Raw genomic sequence first — 24,209 nt, 5'->3', positions numbered from 1 at the left:
GTTATATTTGAGGGAGTCACGTGCTTGCTATTCTAACTTGTCTGTGGGCGTGGTCGTACGAATTGACGTGATTGTCGAATTCGGTGTAGTTTGAGTATTGTTTATTGCACGAATCGCAATAGTACGATTGTCTAAGATGAGCCGTTGATCGAGCGCGCGCTTCCTCCTTTTAGAAAAAAAAATCGCGCCGATGCTAATCTCCTTATTTGGTCATGGATTGCGATCGCGACGCGATATTTCGTCTAAAGACTATCTAGTACCTTTTTTATTTCTGTTGTTCTTTGTTCGATCGATTCGACTCCCTATTCGTCGAAAAACGCCGTTTTTGAGCAAATTGGACCTACGCTACGCTCTCTTTACATCGTCCTTTTGATCTTCGTCGTCATCGAAGCGGTTATCGCCTCGTAAAGCCCCGCTTTTCGATGCCATTCTTCCGAAGGTTCCACACTCAGGTTCCCGGATAGGGAGAAGCAGAAAAATGAACCAAACGTACGCGTTGAAGGGCCTACGACAGCTCTTCTACCTCGTTCCGCCGTCAGAAAGTCAATTCGCAAGACACCAAGACGTTCCGGACTACGTAAAGGAGGTAGACAGCACGTTCGTAAGATAAACGCAATCGAAAGTCCCTTCATTCTTCAGGCGGCTCCCTACTTCCTCGGCGCAATTCTTCTCGAAGCGATTCTGTCGACAATCACCGGCCTAGCGCCTCGAATGCGAATCAACGATGGAATTAGTTCACTAACAGCGGGAATGACAAGCGGAATGACCAAGTTAGAAATAAACAGTAGAAATTCGATTAAGAGTGCACTGCGCATGCGTGCAGAATGGTCGTCATGGCGCTCGAACTCAGCGCCTACGTGTGGGTCTATGAACGCTACAATTATTTCGATTTGCCTTGGAATTCAGCGTACACGTGGTGGCTCTGCTTTTTCGGAATGGACCTTGGTTACTATTTCTTCCACAGAGCGGGCCATGGTCAAACAAAAAGCAGAGCCACCAAATTTTAATTTTTAAAAATTAAATTTTCAGAAGTGAATGCATTTTGGGCGACCCATCAACCTCATCATAGTTCAGAGGATTATAATTTGTCTACGGCACTTAGACAAGGGGCAATACAGAGTTACGTGTCTTGGGTGAGAGCTACTATAGTTTCCTCCCCATTTCCGTGACTCTCTACTCTCAGATCTTTTACGTGCCTATGGCTATTGCCATTCCCCCTTCGGTCTTCTTCGTTCACGCGCAATTTAATTTGTTATATCAGTTTTGGATTCACACGCAAGTACGATTAATTTTTAGAGAATTTTCAATAATTGAATATTTTATTATTCATAGTTGATTAAGTCGATAGGCCCGTTAGAATACATACTCAATACGCCCAGTCATCATCGCGTTCACCACGGTCGAAATCGCTATTGCATTGACAAAAATTACGGCGGAACACTCATTATCTGGGATCGTCTTTTTGGTAGAAAAAAAATCATGCAATGCGTTCTGCTACATTAGTCTTATACTAGGCACGTTTCAAGCTGAGAATGAGCCCGTTGTTTATGGGCTAACTCACCCTATAAATACGTGGGATCCAGTGTGGGCCCAAGTCAGTGAATTTTATAATTAATATACCGCGTGACGTCGCTCTTACTGTAGATACATCACTTTAAACACATATTGGAGCGTGTATGGGCAATCAAAGGGCTCAAAAATAAGGCAATAGTACACCTAGATTAACTTTCAAAAATAATAGAATGTCGTTTATTAGCTGGGGGTTTTGTATAAGGGGCCTGGTTGGGCTCCGGGGAAACCGCATTTGGGAGACATCAACGACATTCCTGACGTGAATCACGCAAACGCAAAACAGTATAATTCCTCTCTACCCAACTGGGCTACCTACTACGTTCTCATGCATTTTCTACTCTCTCTACTTTTCTTCAATATTCTCGGATCCAAACAAAAGGCAGGGAGACGTAGAGAGGGACTTTTTTCTGACGTAGATGAACGTAGATTTTAGGTTCTTCCGTGCTCGACCGTCACCTTAGGCGTGATACTAACCATGGCAAGCCTCTATTGCTATGGAGCACTTTTTGACAAAAAGTATACAGGAAGAAAACTTTTTATTATGTACACGTGACATATGCCTGGCTTCCTACTATAGATCCCATGCTCCTTACCTTGAATTCTGTCGCACCTTTGGATATTTCCTAGCTGATTTTAGTCTCTTTCCTTTCACTGGCATTCTAGGTGCGTATAGTCTAGAAATTTCTATAGGAAAGTATCTGAATATTATGTTTAGGGCTTTCTCGCTGGTTTGACGTTATCTATCGCTGGTGGTTCGCATTTTCAGCAAGTCTCTGGTTCTTTCTGTCGTTCAAACACTACAGAGCTACGAAGCAGTAGAAATTGCACTACTTTGTTGTGAGTGTCTGTATTTTTTTATCACTTGGAGTGCGCTACTTAAAAATAAGTTGTGGGATAAATACCACGCGATCGTCGAAATGATTATTATCGTGTCAGAGCTCCCGGATTAAGAAAAAATGGGAGCGAACAAAACGTACGCGTTGAAGGGCCTACGACAGCTCTTCTACCTCGTTCCACCGTCAGAAAGTCAATTCGAACGACGCCAAGACGTTCCAGACTACGTAGAGGAGGTAGGACAGTACATTCGTAAAATATACGCGATCGAAAGTCTTTTCATTCTCCAGGCCCTTCCCTACTTCTTCGGCGCAATTATTCTCGAAGCGATTCTGTCGACAATCACCGGCCTAGCGCCTCGAATGCGAATCAACGATGGAATTAATTCAGTAGCAGCGGGATTGACAAGCCAAATGACCAAGTTAGAAACAAACAGTAGAAATTCGATTAAGAGTCTACTGCGCATGCGTGCAGAATGGTCGTCATGGCGCTCGAACTCAGCGCCTACGTGTGGGTCTATGAACGCTACAATTACTTCAATTTGCCTTGGAATTCAGCGTACACGTGGTGGCTCTGCTTTTTCGGCATGGACCTCGGCTACTATCTCTTCCACAGAGCTGGCCACGGTCAAAGAAACACAAAAAAGCAGAGCCACCAAATTTTTAATTTTCAAAAATTAAATTTTCAGAAGTGAATGCATTTTGGGCGGCCCATCAACCTCATCATAGTTCAGAGGATTATAATTTTTCTACAGCACTTAGACAAGGGGCCATACAGAGTTACATATCTTGGGTGAGCCACTATAGTTTTCCTAAGGGCAATTCCATGACTCTACTCTCAGATCTTTTACGTGCCTATGGCTATTGCCATTCCCCCTTCGGTCTTCTTCGTTCACACGCAATTTAATTTGTTATATCAGTTTTGGATTCACACGCAAGTGCGCTTAATTTTTAGAATTTTCAATAATTAATTATTTTATTATTATTCATAGTTGATTAAGTCGATAGGCCCGTTAGAATACATACTCAATACGCCCAGTCATCATCGCGTTCACCACGGTCGAAATCGCTATTGCATTGACAAAAATTACGGCGGAACACTCATTATCTGGGATCGTCTTTTTGGTAGAAAAATCATGCAATTCATTCTGCTACATTACTCTCATACTAGGCACGTTTCAAGCTGAGAATGAGCCGGTCGTTTACGGACTGACTCACCCTGTAAATACGTGGGATCCAGTGTGGGCTCAAGTCAGTGAATTTTATAATAAATACGTATATAGCGTGACGTCGCTCTTACTGTAGATACATCACTATAAACACATATTGGAGCGTGTATGGGCAATCAAAGGGCTCAAAAATAAGGCAATAGTAAACCTAGATTAACTTTCAGAAATAATAGAATTCCATTTATTAGCTGGGGGTTTTGTTTAAGGGGCCTGGTTGGGCTCCGGGTAAACCGCGTTTGGGAGACATCAACGACATTCCTGACGTCAATTACGCAACCGCAAAACAGTACAATTCGTCTCTACCCTACTGGGCTACCTACTACGTTCTCATACATTTTCTACTCTCTGTACTTCTCTTCACCTTTCTCGGATACAAACAAAAGGCAGAGAGACGTAGTGAGGGACTTTTTTTCTGACGTATGAACGTAGATTTTAGGTTCTTCCGTATTCGACCGTCACCTTAGGCGTTATACTAGTCATGGCAAGTCTCTACTGCTATGGAGCACTTTTCGACAAAAAGTATGAGGGGAAAACTTTTTATTATGTACACATGACATTATATAATAGATCCTGTGCTCCTTACCTTGAATTCTGTCGCACCTTTGGATTTTTCCTAGCTGATTTTAGTCTCTTTCCTTTCACTGGCATTCTAGGTGCGTATAGTCTAGAAATTTCTACAGGAAAGTATCTGAATATCGTGTTTAGGGCTTTCTCACTGGTTCGCCCTTATCTATCGCTGGTGGTTCGCATTTTCGGCAAGTCTCTGGTTTGTTCTGTCGTTCAAACACTACAGAGCTGTAGAAATTGCACTACTTTGTTGTGAGTGTCTGTAATTTTTTATCACTTTGAGTGCTCTACTTAGAAACTGAGGAAATAATCAATACCACGTGATCGTCGAAATGTATCGTGTCGGAGCTCCCGGATTAAGAAAAAATGGGAGCGAACACAACGTACGCATTCAAAGGCGTACGACAGCTCTTTTACCTCGTTCCGCCGTCAGAAAGTCAATTCGCAAGACACCAAGACGTTCCGGACTACGTGGAAGAGGTAGACGGTACGTTCGTAAGATAAAGGCAATCGAACGTATCTTCTCTCTTCAGGCAACTCCCTACTTTCTCGGCGCAATCGCTATCGAGGCGATTCTATCGACGATCACCGGCCTAGCGCCTCGAATACGAATCAACGACGGAATCAATTCGATAGCGGCGGGAATGACGAGCCAAATGACCAAGTACGAACACCCGTACACAGAAATTCGAAAGTCCCGTGTTCCACTGCGCACGCGTACTATAGAATGGTTGTCATGACGCTGGAACTTAGCGCCTACGTGTGGTTCTACGAACGCTACAATTATTTCGATTTGCCTTGGAATTCGGCGTACACGTGGTGGCTCTGCTTTTTCGCCATGGACTTTTGCTTCTATTTCTTTCACAGAGCCATTCACGGTGGTCACGTGCAAAAAGCAGAGCCACCACATTATCTATAAAAATTAATTTTCAGAAGTGAATGCATTTTGGGCAACCCATCAAACTCACCATAGTTCGGAGGACTATAATTTGTCGACGGCACTTAGACAAGGGGCTGTGCAGACTTACGTGGGTTGGGTGAGCCTAGCGCGCGCGTCTGGTTGCCATTGGCAATTCTATCTACTCCTAGATCTTTTACGTACCTATGGCTATTGCTATTCCCCCTTCGGTATTTTTCGTTCACAAGCAATTCAATTTGTTATATCAGTTTTGGATTCACACGCAAGTGCGCTTAGTTTTTAAAAGTTTCAATAATTAATTAATTATGTGTATTATTCATAGTTGATTAAGTCGCTAGGCCCATTAGAATACATACTCAATACGCCCAGTCATCATCGCGTTCACCACGGTCGAAATCGTTATTGCATTGACAAAAATTACGGCGGTACACTCATCATTTGGGATCGTCTTTTTGGTAGAAAAAAATTATACAATTCGTTCTGCTACATTAGTCTCATACTAGGCACATTTCAAGCTGAGGAAGAGCCGGTTGTTTACGGGCTAACTCACTCTTTAAATACGTGGGATCCAGTGTGGGGCCAAGTTAGTGAATTTCAGCATATACAGTAGAGGAGTCATCCTTATCTTAGATACATCACTATAAGCACATGATGGGGCGGGTATGGACAATCAAAGGGCTCAAAAATAAGGCAAATAGTAAACTTAGATTCACTTCCGAAATTAATTAATATGGATCATTTTAATTTTATTAGCTGGGGGTATTGTTTAACGGGCCTGGTTGGGCTCCGGGGAAACCGCGTTTGGGAGACATCAACGACATTCCGGACGTGAATTACGCAAACGCAAAACAGTATAATTCTTCTCTACCCTACTGGGCTACCTACTACGTTCTCATACATTTTCTACTCTCTGTACTTCTCTTCACCTTTCTCGGATACAAACAAAAGGCAGAGAGACGTAGAGAGGGAATTTTTTTCTGACGTGTAAACGTAGATTTTAGGTTCTTCTATATTCGACTGTCACCTTAGGCGTTATACTAGTCATGACAAGCTTCTACTGCTATGGAGCACTTCTTGACAAAAAGTATTGGGAAGAAAAAACTTTTTCTTACACGTGACATATATAACTGGCTCCCTACTATAGATCCTACGCTCCTTACCTTGAATTCTGTCGCACCTTTGGATTTTTCCTAGCTGATTTTAGTCTCTTTCCTTTCACTGGCATTCTAGGTGCGTATAGTCTAGAAATTTCTATAGGAAAGTGTCTGAATAATAGTGTATTTAGGTCTTTCTCACTGGTATATTGTTGTCTATCGCTGGTGGTTCGCATTTTCAGCGAGTCTCTGGTTCTTTCTTTCACTCAAACACTACAGAGCGACGAAATAGTAGAAATTACACTAAAAAACAAATAGAGTGTCTTCAGGAAATAGTGATCATTTTTCTTTTTGCTTGCACTACGCTGTACTAATCCTTGGATAAATAAAGATACAAATACCACGTGATCGTCGAAATGAACGGCGACCTGGACGTAAGGCTTTATCGTTCGTTCTACGCGTTCATCGAACATCTTTCGCGCGCGAATAGATCAGTCTCAACACAATGGTGTTGGAAATGATCGACGAAGTGGCGATGGGCGTCTGTTTCGAAGCGCATCGCGCCGCGAAACGCGACGCGACGACGTGGAGCTCAGACAACGAGTACGAAGACGATTTTTGTAGTAGTTGCAGTAGTTGCAGTCATTGCAGTAGTTTCAGTCGTTGCAGTCATTGTAGTAGTTGCAGTAGTTGCAGTCATTGTAGTAGTTGCAGTAGTTGCAGTAGTTTCAGTCGTTGCAGTCATTGTAGTAGTTGCAGTAGTTGCAGTCATTGTAGTAGTTGCAGTAGTTGCAGTAGTTTCAGTCGTTGCAGTCATTGCAGTAGTTGCAGTAGTTGTAGTAGTTGCAGTAGTTACAGTAGTTGTAGTAGTTGCAGTAGTTGTAGTAGTTGTAGTAGTTGCAGTCATTGCAGTAGTTGCAGTAGTTGTAGTAGTTGCAGTAGTTGTAGTAGTTGTAGTAGTTGCAGTCGTTTCAGTCGTTGCAGTCCTTGCAGTAGTTGTAGTAGTTGTAGTAGTTGCAGTAGTTGTAGTAGTTGCAGTAGTTTCAGTCGTTGTAGCCGTTGTAGCCGTTGTAGCCGATGTAGCCGTTGTAGCCGTTGTAGCCGTTGTAGCCGTTGTAGTCGTTGTACCGTTGTAGCCGTTGTAGCCGTTGTAGCCGTTGTAGTCGTTGTAGCCTTTGTAGCCGTTGTAGCCGTTGTAGCCGTTGTAGCCGTTGTAGCCGTTGTAGCCGTTGTAGCCGTTGTAGCCTTTGTAGCCGTTGTAGCCGTTGTAGCCGTTGTAGCCGTTGTAGCCGTTGTAGCCTTTGTAGCCGTTGTAGCCGTTGTAGCCGTTGTAGCCGTTGTAGCCGTTGTAGCCGTTGTAGTCGTTGTAGCCGTTGTAGTCGTTGTAGTCGTTGTAGCCGTTGTAGCCGTTGTAGCCGTTGTAGTCGTTGTAGTCGTTGTAGTCGTTGTAGCCGTTGTAGTCGTTGTAGCCGTTGTAGTCGTTGTAGTCGTTGTAGCCGTTGTAGCCGTTGTAGTCGTTGTAGCCGTTGTAGCCGTTGTAGCCGTTGTAGTCGTTGTACCGTTGTAGCCGTTGTAGTCGTTGTAGCCGTTGTAGTCGTTGTAGCCGTTGTAGCCGTTGTAGTCGTTGTAGTCGTTGTAGCCGTTGTAGCCGTTGTAGCCGTTGTAGCCGTTGTAGCCGTTGTAGTCGTTGTAGCCGTTGTAGCCGTTGTAGTCGTTGTAGCCTTTGTAGCCGTTGTAGCCGTTGTAGCCGTTGTAGCCGTTGTAGTCGTTGTAGCCTTTGTAGCCGTTGTAGTAGTTGTAGCCGTTGTAGCCGTTGTAGTCGTTGTAGTAGTTGTAGCCGTTGTAGTCGTTGTAGCCGTTGTAGCCGTTGTAGCCGTTGTAGCCGTTGTAGTCGTTGTAGCCGTTGTAGCCGTTGTAGTCGTTGTAGCCTTTGTAGCCGTTGTAGTAGTTGTAGCCGTTGTAGCCGTTGTAGTCGTTGTAGTAGTTGTAGCCGTTGTAGTCGTTGTAGCCGTTGTAGCCGTTGTAGCCGTTGTAGCCGTTGTAGCCGTTGTAGCCGTTGTAGCCGTTGTAGTCGTTGTAGCCTTTGTAGCCGTTGTAGTCGTTGTAGTCGTTGTACCCGTTGTAGTCGTTGTAGCCGTTGTAGTCGTTGTAGCCGTTGTAGTCGCTGTAGTCGTTGTAGCCGTTGTAGTCGTTGAAGTCGTTGTAGCCGTTGTAGTCATTGTAGCCGTTGTAGTCGTTGTAGTCGTTGTAGTCATTGTAGCCGTTGTAGTCGTTGTAGCCGTTGTAGTCATTGTAGCCGTTGTAGCCGTTGTAGCCGTTGTAGCCGTTGTAGTCGTTGTAGTCGTTGTAGTCATTGTAGCCGTTGTAGTCATTGTAGCCGTTGTAGTCGTTGTACCCGTTGTAGTCGTTGTAGCCGTTGTAGCCGTTGTAGCCGTTGTAGTCGTTGTAGCCGTTGTAGTAGTTGTAGCCGTTGTAGTCGTTGTAGCCTTTGTAGCCGTTGTAGTAGTTGTAGCCGTTGTAGCCGTTGTAGTCGTTGTAGTCGTTGTAGCCGTTGTAGCCGTTGTAGTAGTTGTAGCCGTTGTAGTCGTTGTAGCCGTTGTAGTCGTTGTAGCCGTTGTAGTCGTTGTAGTCGTTGTAGCCGTTGTAGCCGTTGTAGTCGTTGTACCGTTGTAGCCGTTGTAGTCGTTGTAGCCGTTGTAGTCGTTGTAGCCGTTGTAGCCGTTGTAGTGGTTGTAGCCTTTGTAGTGGTTGTAGCCGTTGTAGCCGTTGTAGTCGTTGTAGCCTTTGTAGTCGTTGTAGCCGTTGTAGCCTTTGTAGTGGTTGTAGCCTTTGTAGTGGTTGTAGCCGTTGTAGCCTTTGTAGTGGTTGTAGCCTTTGTAGCCGTTGTAGTAGTTGTAGCCGTTGTAGCCGTTGTAGTCGTTGTAGCCGTTGTAGCCGTTGTAGTAGTTGTAGCCGTTGTAGTCGTTGTAGCCTTTGTAGCCGTTGTAGTAGTTGTAGCCGTTGTAGCCGTTGTAGTCGTTGTAGTCGTTGTAGCCGTTGTAGCCGTTGTAGTAGTTGTAGCCGTTGTAGTCGTTGTAGCCGTTGTAGTCGTTGTAGCCGTTGTAGTCGTTGTAGTCGTTGTAGCCGTTGTAGCCGTTGTAGTCGTTGTACCGTTGTAGCCGTTGTAGTCGTTGTAGCCGTTGTAGTCGTTGTAGCCGTTGTAGCCGTTGTAGTGGTTGTAGCCTTTGTAGTGGTTGTAGCCGTTGTAGCCGTTGTAGTCGTTGTAGCCTTTGTAGTCGTTGTAGCCGTTGTAGCCTTTGTAGTGGTTGTAGCCTTTGTAGTGGTTGTAGCCGTTGTAGCCTTTGTAGTGGTTGTAGCCTTTGTAGCCGTTGTAGTAGTTGTAGCCGTTGTAGCCGTTGTAGTCGTTGTAGCCGTTGTAGCCGTTGTAGCCGTTGTAGCCGTTGTAGTCGTTGTAGCCTTTGTAGCCGTTGTAGTAGTTGTAGCCGTTGTAGCCGTTGTAGTCGTTGTAGTAGTTGTAGCCGTTGTAGTCGTTGTAGCCGTTGTAGCCGTTGTAGTCGTTGTAGCCTTTGTAGTCGTTGTAGCCGTTGTAGTCGTTGTAGCCGTTGTAGTCGTTGTAGCCTTTGTAGCCGTTGTAGTCGTTGTAGTCGTTGTAGTCGTTGTAGCCGTTGTAGTCGTTGTAGCCGTTGTAGTCGTTGTAGTCGTTGTAGCCGTTGTAGCCGTTGTAGTCGTTGTACCGTTGTAGCCGTTGTAGTCGTTGTAGCCGTTGTAGTCGTTGTAGCCGTTGTAGCCGTTGTAGTCGTTGTAGCCGTTGTAGCCGTTGTAGTGGTTGTAGCCTTTGTAGTGGTTGTAGCCGTTGTAGCCGTTGTAGTCGTTGTAGCCTTTGTAGTCGTTGTAGCCGTTGTAGTCGTTGTAGCCGTTGTAGTCGTTGTAGCCTTTGTAGTCGTTGTACCCGTTGTAGTCGTTGTAGTCATTGTAGCCGTTGTAGTCGTTGTAGCCGTTGTAGCCGTTGTAGCCGTTGTAGTCGTTGTAGCCGTTGTAGTCGTTGTAGCCGTTGTAGTCGTTGTAGCCGTTGTAGTCGTTGTAGTCGTTGTAGCCGTTGTAGCCTTTGTAGTCGTTGTAGCCGTTGTAGTCGTTGTAGCCGTTGTAGCCGTTGTAGTAGTTGCAGTAGTTGCAGTAGTTGCAGTAGTTGCAGTCATTGCAGTAGTTTCAGTCGTTGCAGTCATTGTAGTAGTTGCAGTAGTTGCAGTAGTTGCAGTAGTTGCTGTAGTTGTAGTAGTTGCAGTAGTTGTAGTAGTTGCAGTAGTTGCAGTAGTTTCAGTCGTTGCAGTCATTGCAGTAGTTGCAGTAGTTGTAGTAGTTGCAGTAGTTGCAGTAGTTGTAGTAGTTGCAGTAGTTGCAGTAGTTCATTGCAGTAGTTGCAGTAGTTGTAGTAGTTGCAGTAGTTGCAGTAGTTTCAGTCGTTGCAGTCATTGCAGTAGTTGCAGTCATTGCAGTAGTTGCAGTCATTGCAGTCGTTGCAGTCGTTGCAGTAGTTGCAGTAGTTGCAGTAGTTGTAGTAGTTTCAGTCGTTGCAGTCATTGCAGTCGTTGCAGTCATTGTAGTAGTTGCAGTAGTTGCAGTAGTTGTAGTAGTTGCAGTAGTTGCACTAGTTTCAGTCGTTCTTTTATTCTACGTGTGGTTCTACGAACGCTACAATTATTTCGATTTGCCTTGGAATTCGGCGTACACGTGGTGGCTCTGCTTTTTCGCCATGGACTTTTGCTTCTATTTCTTTCACAGAGCCATTCACGGTGGTCACGTGCAAAAAGCAGAGCCACCACATTATTTATAGAAATTAATATTCAGAAGTGAATGCATTTTGGGCGACCCATCAAGTTCACCATAGTTCGGAGGACTATAATTTGTCGACGGCACTTAGGCAAGGATTCGTGCAGACTTACGTGAGCTGGGTGAGCTAGCGCGCGCATCTGGTTGCCATTGGCAATTCTAGCTACTCTCAGATCTTTTACGTACCTATGGCCTTTGCTATTCCCCTTCAGTATTTTTAGTTCACACGCAATTCAATTTGTTATATCAGTTTTGGATTCACACGCAAGTGCGCGCTTAATTTTTAAAATTTTCAATAATTAATTATGCGTGCTTATAGTTGATTAAGTCGCTAGGCCCATTAGAATACATACTCAATACGCCCAGTCATCATCGCGTTCATCACGGTCGAAATCGTTATTGCATTGACAAAAATTATGGCGGTACACTCATCATTTGGGATCGTCTTTTTGGTAGAAAAAATCATGCAATTCGTTCTGCTACATTACTGTCATACTAGGCACGTTTCAAGCCGAGGAAGAGCCGGTTGTTTACGGGCTAACTCACTCTTTAAATACGTGGGATCCAGTGTGAGGCCAAGTTAGTGAATTTCAGCATATACAGTAGAGGAGTCATCCTTATCTTAGATACATCACTATAAGCACATGATGGGGCGGGTATGGACAATCAAAGGGCTCAAAAATAAGGCAAATAGTAAACTTAGATTCACTTCCGAAATTAATATGGATCATTTTAATTTTATTATTAGCTGGGGGTATTGTTTAACGGGCCTGGTTGGGCTCCGGGGAAACCGCGTTTGGGAGACATCAACGATATTCCTGACGTGAATTACGCAAACGCAAAACAGTATAATTCTTCTCTACCTTACTGGGCTACCTACTACGTTCTCATACATTTTCTACTCTCCGTACTTCTCTTCACTTTTCTCGGATACAAACAAAAGGCAGAGAGACGTAGAGAGGGAATTTTTTCTGACGTGTAAACGTAGATTTTAGGTTCTTCTATACTCGACTGTCACCTTAGGCGTTATACTAGTCATGGCAAGCTTCTACTGCTATGGAGCACTTTTTGACAAAAAGTATTGGGGAGAAAAAACTTTTTTTACGATACATGTGCATTTGGCTTCCTACTATAGATCCTATGCTCCTTACCTTGAATTCTGTCGCACCTTTGGATTTTTCCTAGCTGATTTTAGTCTCTTTCCTTTCACTGGCATTCTAGGTGTGAAAATTTCTATAGGAAAGTGTCTGAATAATAGTCTATTTAGGTCTTTCTCACTGGTATATTGTTGTCTATCGCTGGTGGTTCGCATTTTCAGCGAGCCTGTGGTTTTTTCTGTCACTCAAACACTACAGAGTGACGAAGTAGTAGAAATTACGCTAAAAAACAAATAGAGTGTCTTCAGGAAATAGTGACCATTTTTTCTTTTTGCTTGCACTACAGTACTAATCCTTGGATAAATAAAGATACAAATACCACGTGATCGTCGAAATGAACGGCGACCTGGACGTAAGGCTTTATCGTTCGTTCTACGCGTTCATCGCCCGTTTTTCGCGCGCGAATAGATCAGTCTCAACACAATGGTGTTGGAAATGATCGACGAAGTGGTCTTGGGCGTCTGTTTCGAAGCGCATCGCGCCGCGAAACGCGACGCGACGACGTGGAGCTCAGACAACGAGTACGAAGACGATTTTAGAGCTCTAGAACGAAAGAACGCGGGTCGTTTCTTAGGGAAAACGAAGACGCGATACGTCGACCGATCGTTCAGCCGGGTTACGACGTTTTCGGGCGTCCGCCGCCTAAAAAAGCGGTCGAATGCAAGTGCCCGAGCTGCGATCGACTTCTCGTCGTCTCGCGCTTTGCTCCCCACTTGGAAAAATGCATGGGAATGGGGCGAAATAGCACGAGATCGGCGAGCCGAAGGTCAGTCATCGAATCAGTCCCCCGGATCCGGTATTCTCTATGAGTTTTTTTTAGAATCGCTTATGCTGCTGCTGCGGCCGCCGCTTCGTCGTCGTCTTCCTCGACTTCGGTGACTAAAGAAGCGAGTGATGACGACGAAGAAGATGATTGGCTCGCGAGAAGAGGTAACCTAATTAAAAGTTTTAATTGAATTAATAATTGGTATTCAGATCAACGTCGATTGAAACGAGATCACGTAGAATTAAAAATTGAATTTTTAATTTATCAATTAATTAATTAAATTAAGGGTTTGTATTTGACTAATACGCCGCCTAGACCGAGTAAGAAGAGCGACGATCTAATTAGCAACGAAAGCGGCGACGGGATTGATTCTACCCTCAATAAACGATTGTCGCCATGGGCGATGGAATTTCTGAAACAGCCGCTTGAAAAGAGAAAGGATTATTTATTGATGGTACACAGAAAAAATCAATGTTCGATTAATTTTATATACGTATAAGACGTGCGGTGTCATATCGGAGCACTCGGGCAAGATGTGCACAAGGTACATAGTCTAAAAAGGAAATAAATCAATTACAATCTTCTCAGGAGTCACCGCTGTCCTCAGCACAGTGTCTCGCAAAGACAGAGCGTCTGGGAACTCCTTATAGGTACTGTGGATACCCTTAGATGGAAACTAGTAGTATAGAGACCTACGTTGTTAGGAGAGCCGTCTACTGGCGTCTATTCTAGGTAGGCTTACTTAGAAATTATTCGCGGATTATTTGAATATGTCTTTTAATTAGTCCCAAGGAAATTAGTGTTGGTAAGTCGCGAAAATAGATTAGAGGTCACATGACGGCGTTTTAGACGTCGTAGATTCCGTGGACGGAATATCTGACGGTTCACCTAATGTCGCAAGGTAACAAATGTAGCAACAAACGTAGCAGACTCTCATTTTGTATCGTTTAGTTCTCCGGCGAGTAGTAGCAGCCAATCAGGTAGATAAACAATTAATTAATAATCTCTAATCGATTTTTTTAGTTGCCTTGGTTTCTTCACCTTTGAAGAGAACCTCGAAATCGAAGCAAAGCAATAGGAGAAAAACGCGTAAGAGGTGACGCAAAAAATTCATGTAAATTTAATTGATTAAAATGCAATTGTATAATAAAACAAAAAGAGACAATGTCTGAAAATTTATACAGTCATTATTGGCGCTACATTGTCTATCCTTTCATTATAATTCGACACTGACCTAGTTCACCTAAAGAAGAAAAAATTCAATTAAAATATGATTATTAATATTAGTGTTATTACCTTTCATTACTTGTACTTGGAATGTCATTTCACTGACAAACGTTTTCACCATCTAATACATCAATAATAATACTAATTATAATTAATTTTTGGAGTGTATTTACCTCATCGTCAACTATGACGAAAACATTAGAGGGAACAAGTCTAAAGAAGAAAGTCTCCCCACATGCGTTAGTATAAAAATATATTATTTTAACCTGTGTATTCCGGTCACGTGTTCTAAACTGATCTTGAGCTTATCCGCAAGCTTCCGTGTGAACTCATACAAAGTCAAAGTCTCCAAATAGACAGCGTGATAAACTAGACACCCAATAAATAAATAAATCAATAGGATTAAACCTCAGACATACTTTGCTCAGATTCAATAGAGAAATAGAGAACGCAACGCGGTCTCAGAGCTCTAAGAAAATTCATAGGCTAAGATACCCGTATGTGTTTCTATTGCAATACATACCTCAATTGAAGTGCGTTGTCCAAGCGTATTCCCTCCGCCGGACCGCATATCTGCGTCATTTCTTCGCGCGTCAAACGAAGGAGATCAGCTCCTAAGAAATAAATAAATCGATTTTAATTATTTATTTATTTATTTTGTACCTGTGAAATTTCCCAATACGGCGAGACAGTGACCGAAATGATTGGCTTCGAGCCAGGCACGTGTTTCGTCGCGATTCGCTTCCCCAGATAATCTCTAAATTAAAAAATTAACATTTTGAATATGTATCTCTTGGGAGCGCTCACCGAATTCTCATAAGCGGCTCTATACAATTTCTGACGCGTTTCCGGCGACGAAAGCCCCACCATGTTTATCTTGGAATTCGAATTGGAATGTGGCAAGGGAGTGCTACAAGTGCTACTCGCCGCACTAGTACTAAACATTATTATTATTAAGACAATTTCTATTGATTTTTACCTTGACGCATATGAGTCATATGCACCCGGATCCGGTTTGATGTACTGGATGCTCGATAGATTTGGAGCTCGAGTCGACGTGCTACTATCCAACGGTTGCTATATCAACAAATAAAAATCAATAAATCGATAAATTTATTCATTACCTCAGTTAGGATTGTGTAGTCGAAAGACGGTTGATATTGGCCTTGATATAGCTAAGAGAACAAATGATGCTACATAGATAATTAAATAATTATTATTTTTTATACTCACCATGTCTTGTTGAGATCTTTTTTCTAAACGTTGCATATCAAGTTTGTTTTTTCTATCCGCTCCTTTATCCTATAATAATTGAAATATTCGTTTTGTGTTTTCAATTAGAAATCATAAGGGTTACCTTGAAAATTTTGATTTGGCATCCGGCCGAGTGGACATGCCTATCATTCGCATCGAAAGTATCAAGTTGAATTTTTAGAGGCACGCCCTTTTCGCCGCCATGCTTCCGAGCCGAGAATTCAGTACTCAAACAATTCGCCTAGCAAAAGAAAAAAGTTCGTAAAAAATCAATACAGATTAATTAATCCGGTACCTTGAAGAAAACCCCTGTTTCCTTTGTGGGATCCCATGAGAAAATCGCCGCCGTTATGACGCTGGGATCGCAGACGATGTCGGTCAAATTGTAGCAACTCGCAAATTCCACGTCGAGAACTCGCTCTCCCGGATGTTCGTGACGCCATATGTCCCATTGGTCGGCTTCCGAACTCTGATATTTTCGCTCGTGAAAACAAATTTTTAAGACCGTCTAATGAAAGGTAAATAAATCAATAATAATTAAGATTGGGAATCATACCTTAAAAATTTGTCCTTCCAAGTGCTGAACATTTCCGACGCCCTTCATCTTCAATTCATACGCTTGTCCTAAGAGAAACGTATGATAAAAGTCCCGTATCCAAGCGTAGCTACAAATTTCCGCGATCCCCCCTCCGAACGCTTCCCCGTATAATCTCCTCACCTCGATTCAAATTCGTAAGCGTTTCTTCGGTGACGCGTGTCGCCGGCGACGTGGCGGCACACAAAAGCATTTGAAGGCCTACGCCCACTCCGCCACCGCCGCTCGCGATCGCCGCATCGGAAGAAACGTTCGTAGAACCCTTGAACATGTCGAGCGCAAGCACATCTCTAGGGAAATGGCCAGCAACCGGTGACGGGAACCGGTTTTGTTCGGTTTTTATCAGCCCGGGCTTCGCGCGCGTTGCCTCACCTCATGTTATAGGCGCCTTGGATGTCTGAGCCGAGGTTTTCGACTGCTTCGCTTAGTTCTGCGGCGAGCGTTACGTCGTCTAGGTCGTCGAGGGACCATCCTGACTGGCTAGCCATCTGCGGGGGTTTAAATAGTTTTATTGGGTAGGCGTGATTACGCGTGCGCACTTGGGTTTTTTTGGTGAGGGGTTGCGGGTCCGAAATCGCGGTCTTTCGTTTCCGGAATGCCGCCGCTGCAATTGCAGCTGCTAACGCCGCTTCTGCAGATCAAAAACGTAATCCGATCGTTTTTGTAGGAGTTCGCTCGATTCCCTACCGTGCCGCCCGTTTGTCTTTCCGTTTCCGTACAAATTCCTGCAGACGAACGGTGTCGTAAAACAGGACATCGGATTTAGGCCCAAACAACTGCTATTTCCCTTGCTCATAACCTTTCCGGACCGGCTGCCGAACTGACACTGTTCAGGCTAACCCCCACACTTGTGCTTTATTTTGAAGAGTGCAACGTGACCGCGTCACTTCCGGTCACGCTACTCGGTTCCATCTCTTCTCGTTTGCCTCTAATTTTCGTTGTTTATCTAACCTAGAGGAATTTCCTACTTCTCTGACCTCTTGACCCCTCGTTCTGTGTACTGCACGCCTAGCTAAGTGAGAGAAACCCATTGATGCAAAAGGGGCGTGGCTACGAGTCCGCAAATCCGGTCTCGACTGGCTCATACTAGTCGAATGACGAACTTCTTTTGCGTAGGTAAGATAATTCTATTGTGTGGTTTCGAACGCACGAAAACCGTCTGGAAGTTTCTTGCACAAAACGAGTCCCTAGTGCGCGCGCTACATTACGGGACATCGGCGCCAGAAGTCCACGAAAATGGAGGTTCTCGTCCTTGTACCCTCGTCCAGCAACGCTAAATCCACTCTCATAGACCACGAGCGAGGGTTTCGATCCGGAATCGCTGCCAATCGACATCCATTACAACAAACTTCTAGGTAAGACGCGAAAACGCGAAAAATCAGCCGCGAAATCGACCAATTCAGATTGGCTGATCGATCGCAAGCACTGCACGACCGGCTGGCAATCGAAAGCATACGCCGTACGCGAGAAAATCAGCGCTGCAGTCCAAGATATGCCCCCAGTCGAAGAAATGACTCTTCTCTTACGGGGATCTTGTACGGTTGCCATGGTGACGGTGAAATTAAATTATTTGAGCGTAGATATCAATTATTTTCACTGCTTGCGAATCGTCGATTTGCTCAAAGTCTCGGAAGCGGATACGAAAAATTTTTTCGGGCAATATTCGTCGAAAAGAATGAAGGTAATTGAGTGATTAATTTCTTAGCGAAACTCTCAGACTAGGCGTAGGATTGGAAAGAGGTGCTACGGCTATATGAAAAAGATTCCATGTTCCTTGGTTAGATAATAATAATTGATTTAATTTATTGATTTTTTTCTTGTAGCTGAATCAGCTAGCATGCTCGCTCGAAATGTGAACTATGAAATTCCGGCTACGAAACGCCAAATTGGTCGCTGTCAGCAAATTCAAAGGGTAGGATATTTATTATAGCATACATATAATTATGACGTCATGAGTGGGATTTAGGAGTGCAGTAGAAAAGAGTCGGAATGCGCAGCCAATGCCGTTCAGCTGAGAAAGAAATTTTCGGCGTTGTGCAAGGAATTGAAAATAGAGGCATTTAATTAATAATTAGGAAAGGGGCTAATTGACATAATAATTTTAGGGAAATGACGTCAAACGTGAATTGAAAAAATTGGTTGATGAACTTCCGTCTGTGTATGAGTCGGTTTGCTGTGGGATAAAGGAACTCGAGCAATGTGTCAAATATTATGAGGAATTTGTTCTATTCATTGCACCCAGGTTGGAGATTAATTAAATAGTATTTAATGTGACGTCATATCCCTTGATTCTACTGTAGTGCTTCTGAAAGTGAAATCCTACTAATGATTAAGTTTATTCAGTCGCATGGCAACGCAACTGTCTATCAATGGAAAACCGGAAAAATCCCGGACAAGGTAGGTTGTACTAATTAATTAATTACCTATTAATTTTTATATAGGTGCTAGCTCCCGTGATTCAGGCGACAATGGAAGAGGAAGAGCAATCCGGGAATGTAAATACGTAGCCACACAATAATTACATTTATTTTTTGAAGCGCGCTTGGCCTCTAGATTAGTTGGGGAGATAGCGAGGCTATTGATTTCGGCGACGCCGATATCAATTGCGCAGACATAGCTAAAGAAATCGAGGTTCTAATAAAAGAAACGCATAGTCTTGGTACATAGAGTGGGTTTATAAAGGTGGCTGGGGGCGTGGATCTAGACGTAGGTGGAATTGACTTTGGGGACGACGAGCAAGAAGCGCAAGGTGAAATCGATTGGGGAAACGGTGAGATTCAAGTAGAAAGTGCCGGGTCACGTGAAGGTAAACAATACGCCATAGCAACGCGCACGCATAGAAAAATCCCCCAAAATAGATGACGGCATACTTGTAACTGGTGACGATGCCGAAAGCGTTATCGCTTATACACAGACAAGAGGCCACTTAGTCGATGAATTACTTGAAGTAGGCTCCCCCTTCTAATCCCTTGAGATTATTTGGCAATTTTTTGGCCTACAGTTAGAAACGTTTTTCAGTCAACGACTCAAGGAACTAGACGAAGAACCGAGCATAGTTTCAACTAATCTTGTTAGTAGACATATAGAAAAATTTTCCAAAAGCACGTGTTCTTTTATTTATTTAGTTTCAATCAGCTTCTGAGTTGCTACAACTCCAGACAGCCGATTCGATATCCGGGATGCGATCTAAGGTTGCCGCGGTTTTGCAAACTCTGACGTCATCGAGAATGCAGCATCTGTTCATGATCAAGAACTCGCAGACGTAAGAAATAGACTAGCGCGCGGTAAAATCGATTTATTTTGTGTATAGCTACATTGATCGACTTGCTGACTCCCTCACACACAAATTGACACTTGCCAATAAAATGGAAACGGCGCTTCAAGCGGCGAAAGATCGCGCCGCCGCCGCAGCCCGAGAACAAGCCGATTTGGAACCGAAACTCGAAGCAATGAGGCAAAAGACCAAGGAACTTCAAAAACAAGTAAGAACAAAATCCCGTATCATTACTTAGGTGTAGCTACAATGTCTCTAGCTCGAACAATCCCTTTCTAAGCGTTATAACAACCGAATTGTCAACATTATGGGCGAAATAAATTCTATATAGAAGTATACGGGTGTTCTTTATTCGTCTCCTTCTTCTATGAAAGGAATTTCTTGTCCGGCGACTAGGAGACTGTGTAGAATTCCCTGCTTCTTTTTTCCGGAACTAAACGCCTTTATTACGCACGAGTAACTACTACCGTTCTCGTTTTGAATCGTGAAGTGAGTTTCCGTTCCGTCGTCAATGAATTCGCCCTAATTAGATTAGTTAGTCTAGCGCGCGCGCGCCCCGCCGCCGCGTCGAATTTTTTATTTCTCTTACAGCCGTTTCGACGGGTTGCCCGTCGACGAAGACGTCGAGCGTGTCTTTTTCCAAGACAACGCGATGATGTTCGCCGGCGAGACTGGGTAGCCACGTCTTCGTCGTTTTTCGTCGATTTTCGACGAATTTCTTCAGCGTCTTACCGTCGACGTTGAGCGTGTACTCGTACACGAAGCCGGCCGCGTCGATTTTGACGAAAGCGCGTTTGGTTCCCACTTGAAAGCTCTCTTTTCCGACGAGACGAAACATCCAGTTTTTTCGGAAAACTTCGACGCCATCTACGATTATTACGCGCTTTCCTGACGTCGTGCCGTGCTCGAATTGGACTTTATGAACGCCGTCGGACAGCGGCACCGTCCACGTAGCCGTGAAATCGCCGGGATTTGCCATTTTCTCTTTAGTTTGTGTAAACAGTCAACGGGTTCCTAAGGGGTGCGAGTTCGAATCGACACTTTCGACTGGCGCGCGCGCATCGATGACGTCTTAGTTACGGGGGACTTTCCTAATGACGTCATTCCTCGCACAGCCGTTCGATCGATCGTGAACCTCTATCGTTTTCCCCGACTTTTCTCGACACGCGACTGGTTACCAACGACTGCGCTTCGTCCCCGCCAATCGACATCGCTCGACAGAATCGCAGAAAACTAATTTTTTGCAACAGTTTGTCGCCTTTTGCTTGCGCGCGCGTTTCCCCGCGATTTCTCGATGAGCGACGAAGACAAACCGTTCGCCTGCTCGTTCTCCGGCTGTACGCAGGTAAGAGGCAGGCCCCTCGCGTTCGAAAAGTGACGCTATTGGTCGAGATTCCCCCGAATGAGATGAGTATGACATCATCGCGACCCCTTCGCACTTCCGCTATGGGAAACGCGCCCGTCGTTCTTTTCTCCCCACGTAATTTCCCCTCCACTCCGTCCCATTACACGCGAATTGCGCGCTTGCGGCGAAAACGTCGACTATGATGTCTTTCCTTCAGCGTTTCAGCAACGCCGATCACTTGGAAGTGCACGAAAACAAGCACCAAATCAAATTCGGACTTCAGTTTCCCGGTCGCGATCAATTTCTCGCAGGTGGGCCCCCCTTTGGGGAATCCGACGTGGAAGTGACCTAGAGCTACTGTACGCTATATAGGAGTCGATCAGACGCCAACACCGACGCGATTTCTCGAACACGGCGATCGATACGGGCTCTTCGACGCGCTCAAAGGCGACGAAGTCAAACAACCGAATCCCTTCGAACAGGTAAATTCAAAAATAATTTAATTAAGTCGGGAAATTATTTAATTAATTTTGGCTTTCAATATCCCGTATTTTAATATTTAATTAAGTCGGGATTTTTCTTAATTGAATTATTTAATTAATTTTAATGTCCCGTATTTTCTAGGCTTTCAGAGCCTCGACGAATGGCGCTGCAACGACTCCCGTTCATCCCGTCCCTCCTCTCCCCGTAACGAACCCAGTCAAAGACAAAAACCCGGATGTAGTCGTCCTCCAAACGGACAAAGATCCCGAAGAGGGAACGACGACTCTCAGCGTTCTCGAAACGTCATCTGACGTCATCCCAACAGGCGCAGGATCCGGGAACGAGTCCTCTCCGCCAAGTCAACCCCAATCGGATTCCGGAGCCAGTCAAAGAGTCTACATTCCCGTGGCTCCATCGCGCACGCTCGCAAATCCAAGCATTCCGATCCCCGTTGCCACGGCGCCGCCCAATCATCTATCCAAATCGTCCACGGCAACCACGACGTCACTGGGATTGCAGAACGGCGCCGTGATTAACGTCAAACAGGTATATATTTATATATTCTTATTTATTTATTTGTTTATTTTCTTTTAGCAATTGAAGAAGAATATTGTTTCGCAGAATCCGAGTCTTCTCGAGCAAGCGATGGCGAGATCGAAAATTGGGGCCCCGGTGGCTGTGACGTCAGCTACCATGGCGACGGCTACAACTATGACGTCATCGTCGTCGTCACAAGGGGAGGCGGCGCCGCCGGAAGGACAAAAATCAAAGTGAGTGTTTCTAATTAATTTTTAAAGGGATTTTTTAATTTTTTTTTCTAGGAAGAGGAGTCGGACTCGGAGCGAGGACATGGATCCGGACGAGAAGCGGCGACGCTTTTTGGAGCGAAATCGCGCGGCGGCGACGCGATGTCGCGAAAAGCGAAAAACGTGGATTACGGGACTCGAGAAGAAGGCGCAGGACGTGATGGTGCAAAATCAGCAACTAACAGTAACAAAAAAATAAAAAAAATTATTGTGATAATTAATCAATTTTTTTTCTTGCAGCAAGAGATTTCGTTTTTGAGAAACGAAGTTGCTCAGCTGAAATCTCTTCTCCTCGCTCACAAGGACTGTCCAGTGACGTTGCAACAGCAGCGAATTCGAATGCAAATGCAGACGAATACAGTGGCAGGACCAGCCCCCGTAACGGGGACAACCACAAGTAAGATTCATATAGGACTCCCTTCTTAGTTAGAGAAAGAAATCATCGTTATTTATAGTCAAATCCCTGGGACCTCCTTCCTAGAGAAACGTCTATTTATACGACAAGTCATATCCCTAGGACCTTAGAGCAAGAAATCTCCCTTATTTATAGGACCCCCTTTCCTATAGAAAAACGTCTCTTTCCTCTCTTATTTATACCGCAAGTCATATCCCTAGGACCCCTTTGGTTCCCTTCCTTATTTGTTTTTTTTTCCTAAGATGCTGCCCCGTCTTCGACTCTTTTTCTCCTCGCCAACAATCTCGCTCAGCCGGCGACGTCATCGTCGTCCATTGTAATTAATAATTCCAATCAATTGCCGGCCGTTTCCGGCACGGCGTCTCTTTCTACTATATCGATTCAGAGTTTGGCTGAGTTGACGAAGTCCGGGCAGTTCGTCTTACAACAGCAGAAACAGTAAAAAGCTGGCCATCACATACTTATACTTAAGTCCCCCTGTTTACCCCTCCCTCCCTCCCTCCCTTCCTACACACCCTTTTTTCTTTCTCTCTCTCTCTCTCTCTCTCTCTCTCTCTCTCTCGCTTTTTCTCCCGTAACTGATTCACTGAGACTTTAATAGCAGTGCACGTTGTAGTATTATTTTTAAAGAATACCGCTGCTCTTTATCTCCCCCTCCCCCGGACACATTTCGACATATATTCTTAAACCAACACGCGTAGAAACAGACAGAAGCGAAAACAAAATACTAAGACGTTCTTTTCCTTCGTTGTGGTGTTCTTCACTGAGAGGATAACCCAAAGGCTGAGCCAGAATCCCATCAACCAACGATAGGTAAGACCGCTAGCTAGCGCGCGCCGCACGTGCTTCTTGTGCAATTCCATCAGAGATCTCTGATTCCATCTCCTCTTTCGTTCTTCGCCCGTCGTCGTCGTCGTCGTCGTCGCGTTGGGTCAAACGACGTTGTAGAGATCGGATCTCGTGGTGAGTTTGCAGCGGCTTCGAATATAAGGTCCTCTTCGAAGACTCGCGGTGTTTTCCTCTTCGTAGAGCGAAAGACGCAAGAAATCGAATGAAAACGGATCTCAAATACGCTCGCGCCCTCCTTTCCCTCGATTCCAGAGAAAAAGACAAAGAAAAGACCAGAGAAAAGACAAAAAAAAGAAAGCAGAAGGTAAGCTCTTGTGTAGTCCCCGCAGTTGTTCAGTTCTAGAGTCAGGCCAAGTCCGTAGCTTGTTGCGCGCTAGCGGAGCGGTGGTTTTAGGCGGACGGAACGTTTCTGGCGCAAAATAATAACTCTACCATTAACACGCTATTTGTATCGACGAATGACGGTCCGTGCGCCTGAACCGCGAGCGCCGCTTGCGCGGAACGAGTGGCAACCAACGAGGCAAAGGAAAGTAGCAGAAGGTAACGATAGGGCTGTACTGTAGTGTCTCAAATTTGTCTATTGCTACTGCTCTTGATTTCTATGCACGGCAGCAGCAGGCACGCGTCTGTAGCAAGCGGAAGAGCCAGGTATGCTTTTAGATTTCTTTCCTTTTTTCAGCTTCGCGTTTTCTTTTTTTCTAGGAGAGCGTCCTGAGCATGACGTTAAACTGCTACTCCGGGGTCCTGAGCACGACCCAGTCAAAAAAAACTGCTCCGGGGTCCTGGGCAAGACCCCGTTACAAAAAACTGCCCGAAATCGAAGAGGGGAAAGGCTGTTCGTTTTTGACTTTTATTGAAATAAAATTCCTGTACTCTACTCTTTGTCTCCATGACGACGGCAGCACGCGTGCCGCCCCGCCGGTGCCCTATCTAATCTAACCTATCTAACCTACCTAACCTATACGCCTGCTAGCTGATCCTAGCGCGTCGCGAGAAG

The 24,209-nt window shown here is 44.6% G+C and overlaps 8 protein-coding genes, 2 long non-coding RNA genes and 1 pseudogene across 14 annotated transcripts; 7 read left to right on the top strand and 4 right to left on the bottom strand.

Moving 5' to 3' along the window:
- Positions 1-16: 16 nt before the first annotated feature.
- LOC136193645 (uncharacterized) lies at positions 17-755 on the bottom strand. Its single transcript, XR_010671400.1, has 3 exons — positions 361-755; positions 261-302; positions 17-166 (listed from the first exon to the last, which is right to left on the bottom strand). It is a non-coding gene; the product is annotated as an uncharacterized lncRNA (long non-coding RNA).
- LOC136193638 (alkylglycerol monooxygenase-like) lies at positions 507-2,494 on the top strand (the record flags this gene model as incomplete). The annotated part of the gene is given in 12 exon segments (XM_065982563.1): positions 507-586; positions 640-770; positions 824-975; positions 1,030-1,133; positions 1,184-1,279; positions 1,333-1,465; positions 1,515-1,594; positions 1,645-1,704; positions 1,757-1,951; positions 2,006-2,088; positions 2,150-2,235; positions 2,288-2,494. Coding segments are annotated over 12 exon segments (1,304 nt in total), but the record flags the coding sequence as incomplete, so codon positions are not given.
- A 5-nt stretch (positions 2,495-2,499) lies between these two features.
- Positions 2,500-4,520, top strand: LOC136193636 (alkylglycerol monooxygenase-like). The gene is made up of 12 exons (XM_065982561.1): positions 2,500-2,642; positions 2,697-2,827; positions 2,881-3,032; positions 3,095-3,198; positions 3,248-3,343; positions 3,398-3,530; positions 3,577-3,656; positions 3,711-3,770; positions 3,823-4,017; positions 4,071-4,153; positions 4,202-4,287; positions 4,340-4,520. The coding sequence occupies exons 1-12, from the start codon at positions 2,529-2,531 to the stop codon at positions 4,465-4,467; spliced, it is 1,362 nt and encodes a 453-aa protein (XP_065838633.1). The 5' UTR covers positions 2,500-2,528; the 3' UTR covers positions 4,468-4,520.
- On the bottom strand, positions 3,576-4,865 carry LOC136193646 (uncharacterized). The gene is made up of 3 exons (XR_010671401.1): positions 4,619-4,865; positions 4,351-4,429; positions 3,576-4,298 (listed from the first exon to the last, which is right to left on the bottom strand). It is a non-coding gene; the product is annotated as an uncharacterized lncRNA (long non-coding RNA).
- LOC136193637 (alkylglycerol monooxygenase-like) lies at positions 4,521-6,617 on the top strand. The gene is made up of 12 exons (XM_065982562.1): positions 4,521-4,681; positions 4,735-4,865; positions 4,928-5,079; positions 5,135-5,238; positions 5,291-5,386; positions 5,443-5,575; positions 5,624-5,703; positions 5,751-5,810; positions 5,874-6,068; positions 6,122-6,204; positions 6,265-6,350; positions 6,406-6,617. The coding sequence occupies exons 1-12, from the start codon at positions 4,568-4,570 to the stop codon at positions 6,504-6,506; spliced, it is 1,335 nt and encodes a 444-aa protein (XP_065838634.1). The 5' UTR covers positions 4,521-4,567; the 3' UTR covers positions 6,507-6,617.
- Positions 6,618-10,631: 4,014 nt separating this feature from the next.
- On the top strand, positions 10,632-12,490 carry LOC136193641 (alkylglycerol monooxygenase-like; annotated as a pseudogene).
- A 42-nt stretch (positions 12,491-12,532) lies between these two features.
- On the top strand, positions 12,533-14,143 carry LOC136193640 (ataxin-7-like protein 3). Its single transcript, XM_065982566.1, has 13 exons — positions 12,533-12,550; positions 12,607-12,719; positions 12,773-12,964; positions 13,019-13,128; positions 13,174-13,199; positions 13,251-13,418; positions 13,465-13,508; positions 13,553-13,614; positions 13,669-13,696; positions 13,750-13,769; positions 13,814-13,865; positions 13,916-13,944; positions 13,988-14,143. Exons 1-13 carry the CDS (start codon positions 12,533-12,535, stop codon positions 14,062-14,064), a joined length of 939 nt encoding a protein of 312 aa, XP_065838638.1. The 3' UTR covers positions 14,065-14,143.
- LOC136193632 (transcription factor CP2-like) lies at positions 14,069-16,886 on the bottom strand. 2 transcript variants are annotated; one of them, XM_065982552.1, is made up of 18 exons: positions 16,728-16,886; positions 16,580-16,671; positions 16,413-16,528; positions 16,164-16,330; positions 16,002-16,069; positions 15,741-15,953; positions 15,549-15,686; positions 15,425-15,493; positions 15,316-15,366; positions 15,171-15,268; positions 14,999-15,128; positions 14,855-14,948; positions 14,715-14,805; positions 14,611-14,660; positions 14,458-14,560; positions 14,365-14,404; positions 14,261-14,312; positions 14,069-14,207 (listed from the first exon to the last, which is right to left on the bottom strand). In XM_065982552.1, exons 1-18 carry the CDS (start codon positions 16,834-16,836, stop codon positions 14,170-14,172), a joined length of 1,719 nt encoding a protein of 572 aa, XP_065838624.1. In that variant the 5' UTR covers positions 16,837-16,886; the 3' UTR covers positions 14,069-14,169. The 2 variants fall into 2 exon arrangements, with proteins under 2 accessions (XP_065838624.1, XP_065838625.1); XM_065982553.1 differs by having other exon boundaries at positions 14,999-15,122.
- A 233-nt stretch (positions 16,887-17,119) lies between these two features.
- On the top strand, positions 17,120-19,826 carry LOC136193633 (CDK5 regulatory subunit-associated protein 3-like). Of its 3 annotated transcripts, XM_065982557.1 has the most exons (17): positions 17,146-17,282; positions 17,332-17,395; positions 17,444-17,575; positions 17,621-17,721; positions 17,769-17,817; positions 17,864-17,952; positions 18,007-18,096; positions 18,146-18,282; positions 18,341-18,437; positions 18,482-18,535; positions 18,594-18,671; positions 18,723-18,846; positions 18,899-18,987; positions 19,042-19,110; positions 19,166-19,302; positions 19,351-19,522; positions 19,574-19,826. In XM_065982557.1, the coding sequence occupies exons 1-17, from the start codon at positions 17,277-17,279 to the stop codon at positions 19,643-19,645; spliced, it is 1,560 nt and encodes a 519-aa protein (XP_065838629.1). In that variant the 5' UTR covers positions 17,146-17,276; the 3' UTR covers positions 19,646-19,826. The 3 variants fall into 3 exon arrangements, with proteins under 3 accessions (XP_065838626.1, XP_065838629.1, XP_065838627.1); XM_065982554.1 differs by lacking the exon at positions 17,769-17,817 and having other exon boundaries at positions 17,120-17,282; XM_065982555.1 differs by having other exon boundaries at positions 17,444-17,721.
- Positions 19,524-20,698, bottom strand: LOC136193643 (fas apoptotic inhibitory molecule 1-like). Its single transcript, XM_065982569.1, has 2 exons — positions 19,904-20,698; positions 19,524-19,836 (listed from the first exon to the last, which is right to left on the bottom strand). Exons 1-2 carry the CDS (start codon positions 20,291-20,293, stop codon positions 19,663-19,665), a joined length of 564 nt encoding a protein of 187 aa, XP_065838641.1. The 5' UTR covers positions 20,294-20,698; the 3' UTR covers positions 19,524-19,662.
- On the top strand, positions 20,417-23,010 carry LOC136193635 (cyclic AMP-dependent transcription factor ATF-2-like). 2 transcript variants are annotated; one of them, XM_065982560.1, is made up of 9 exons: positions 20,417-20,659; positions 20,877-20,970; positions 21,032-21,141; positions 21,284-21,688; positions 21,737-21,912; positions 21,964-22,132; positions 22,189-22,345; positions 22,606-22,679; positions 22,749-23,010. In XM_065982560.1, the coding sequence occupies exons 1-9, from the start codon at positions 20,609-20,611 to the stop codon at positions 22,803-22,805; spliced, it is 1,293 nt and encodes a 430-aa protein (XP_065838632.1). In that variant the 5' UTR covers positions 20,417-20,608; the 3' UTR covers positions 22,806-23,010. The 2 variants fall into 2 exon arrangements, with proteins under 2 accessions (XP_065838632.1, XP_065838631.1); XM_065982559.1 differs by having other exon boundaries at positions 22,606-23,010.
- The last annotated feature ends 1,199 nt before the right edge of the window (positions 23,011-24,209 follow it).

This window comes from Oscarella lobularis, chromosome 12, assembly GCF_947507565.1.
Source record: "Oscarella lobularis chromosome 12, ooOscLobu1.1, whole genome shotgun sequence".
Taxonomy (NCBI): Eukaryota; Metazoa; Porifera; class Homoscleromorpha; order Homosclerophorida; family Oscarellidae; genus Oscarella; species Oscarella lobularis.
This window is presented reverse-complemented; position numbering and strand designations above follow the sequence as displayed.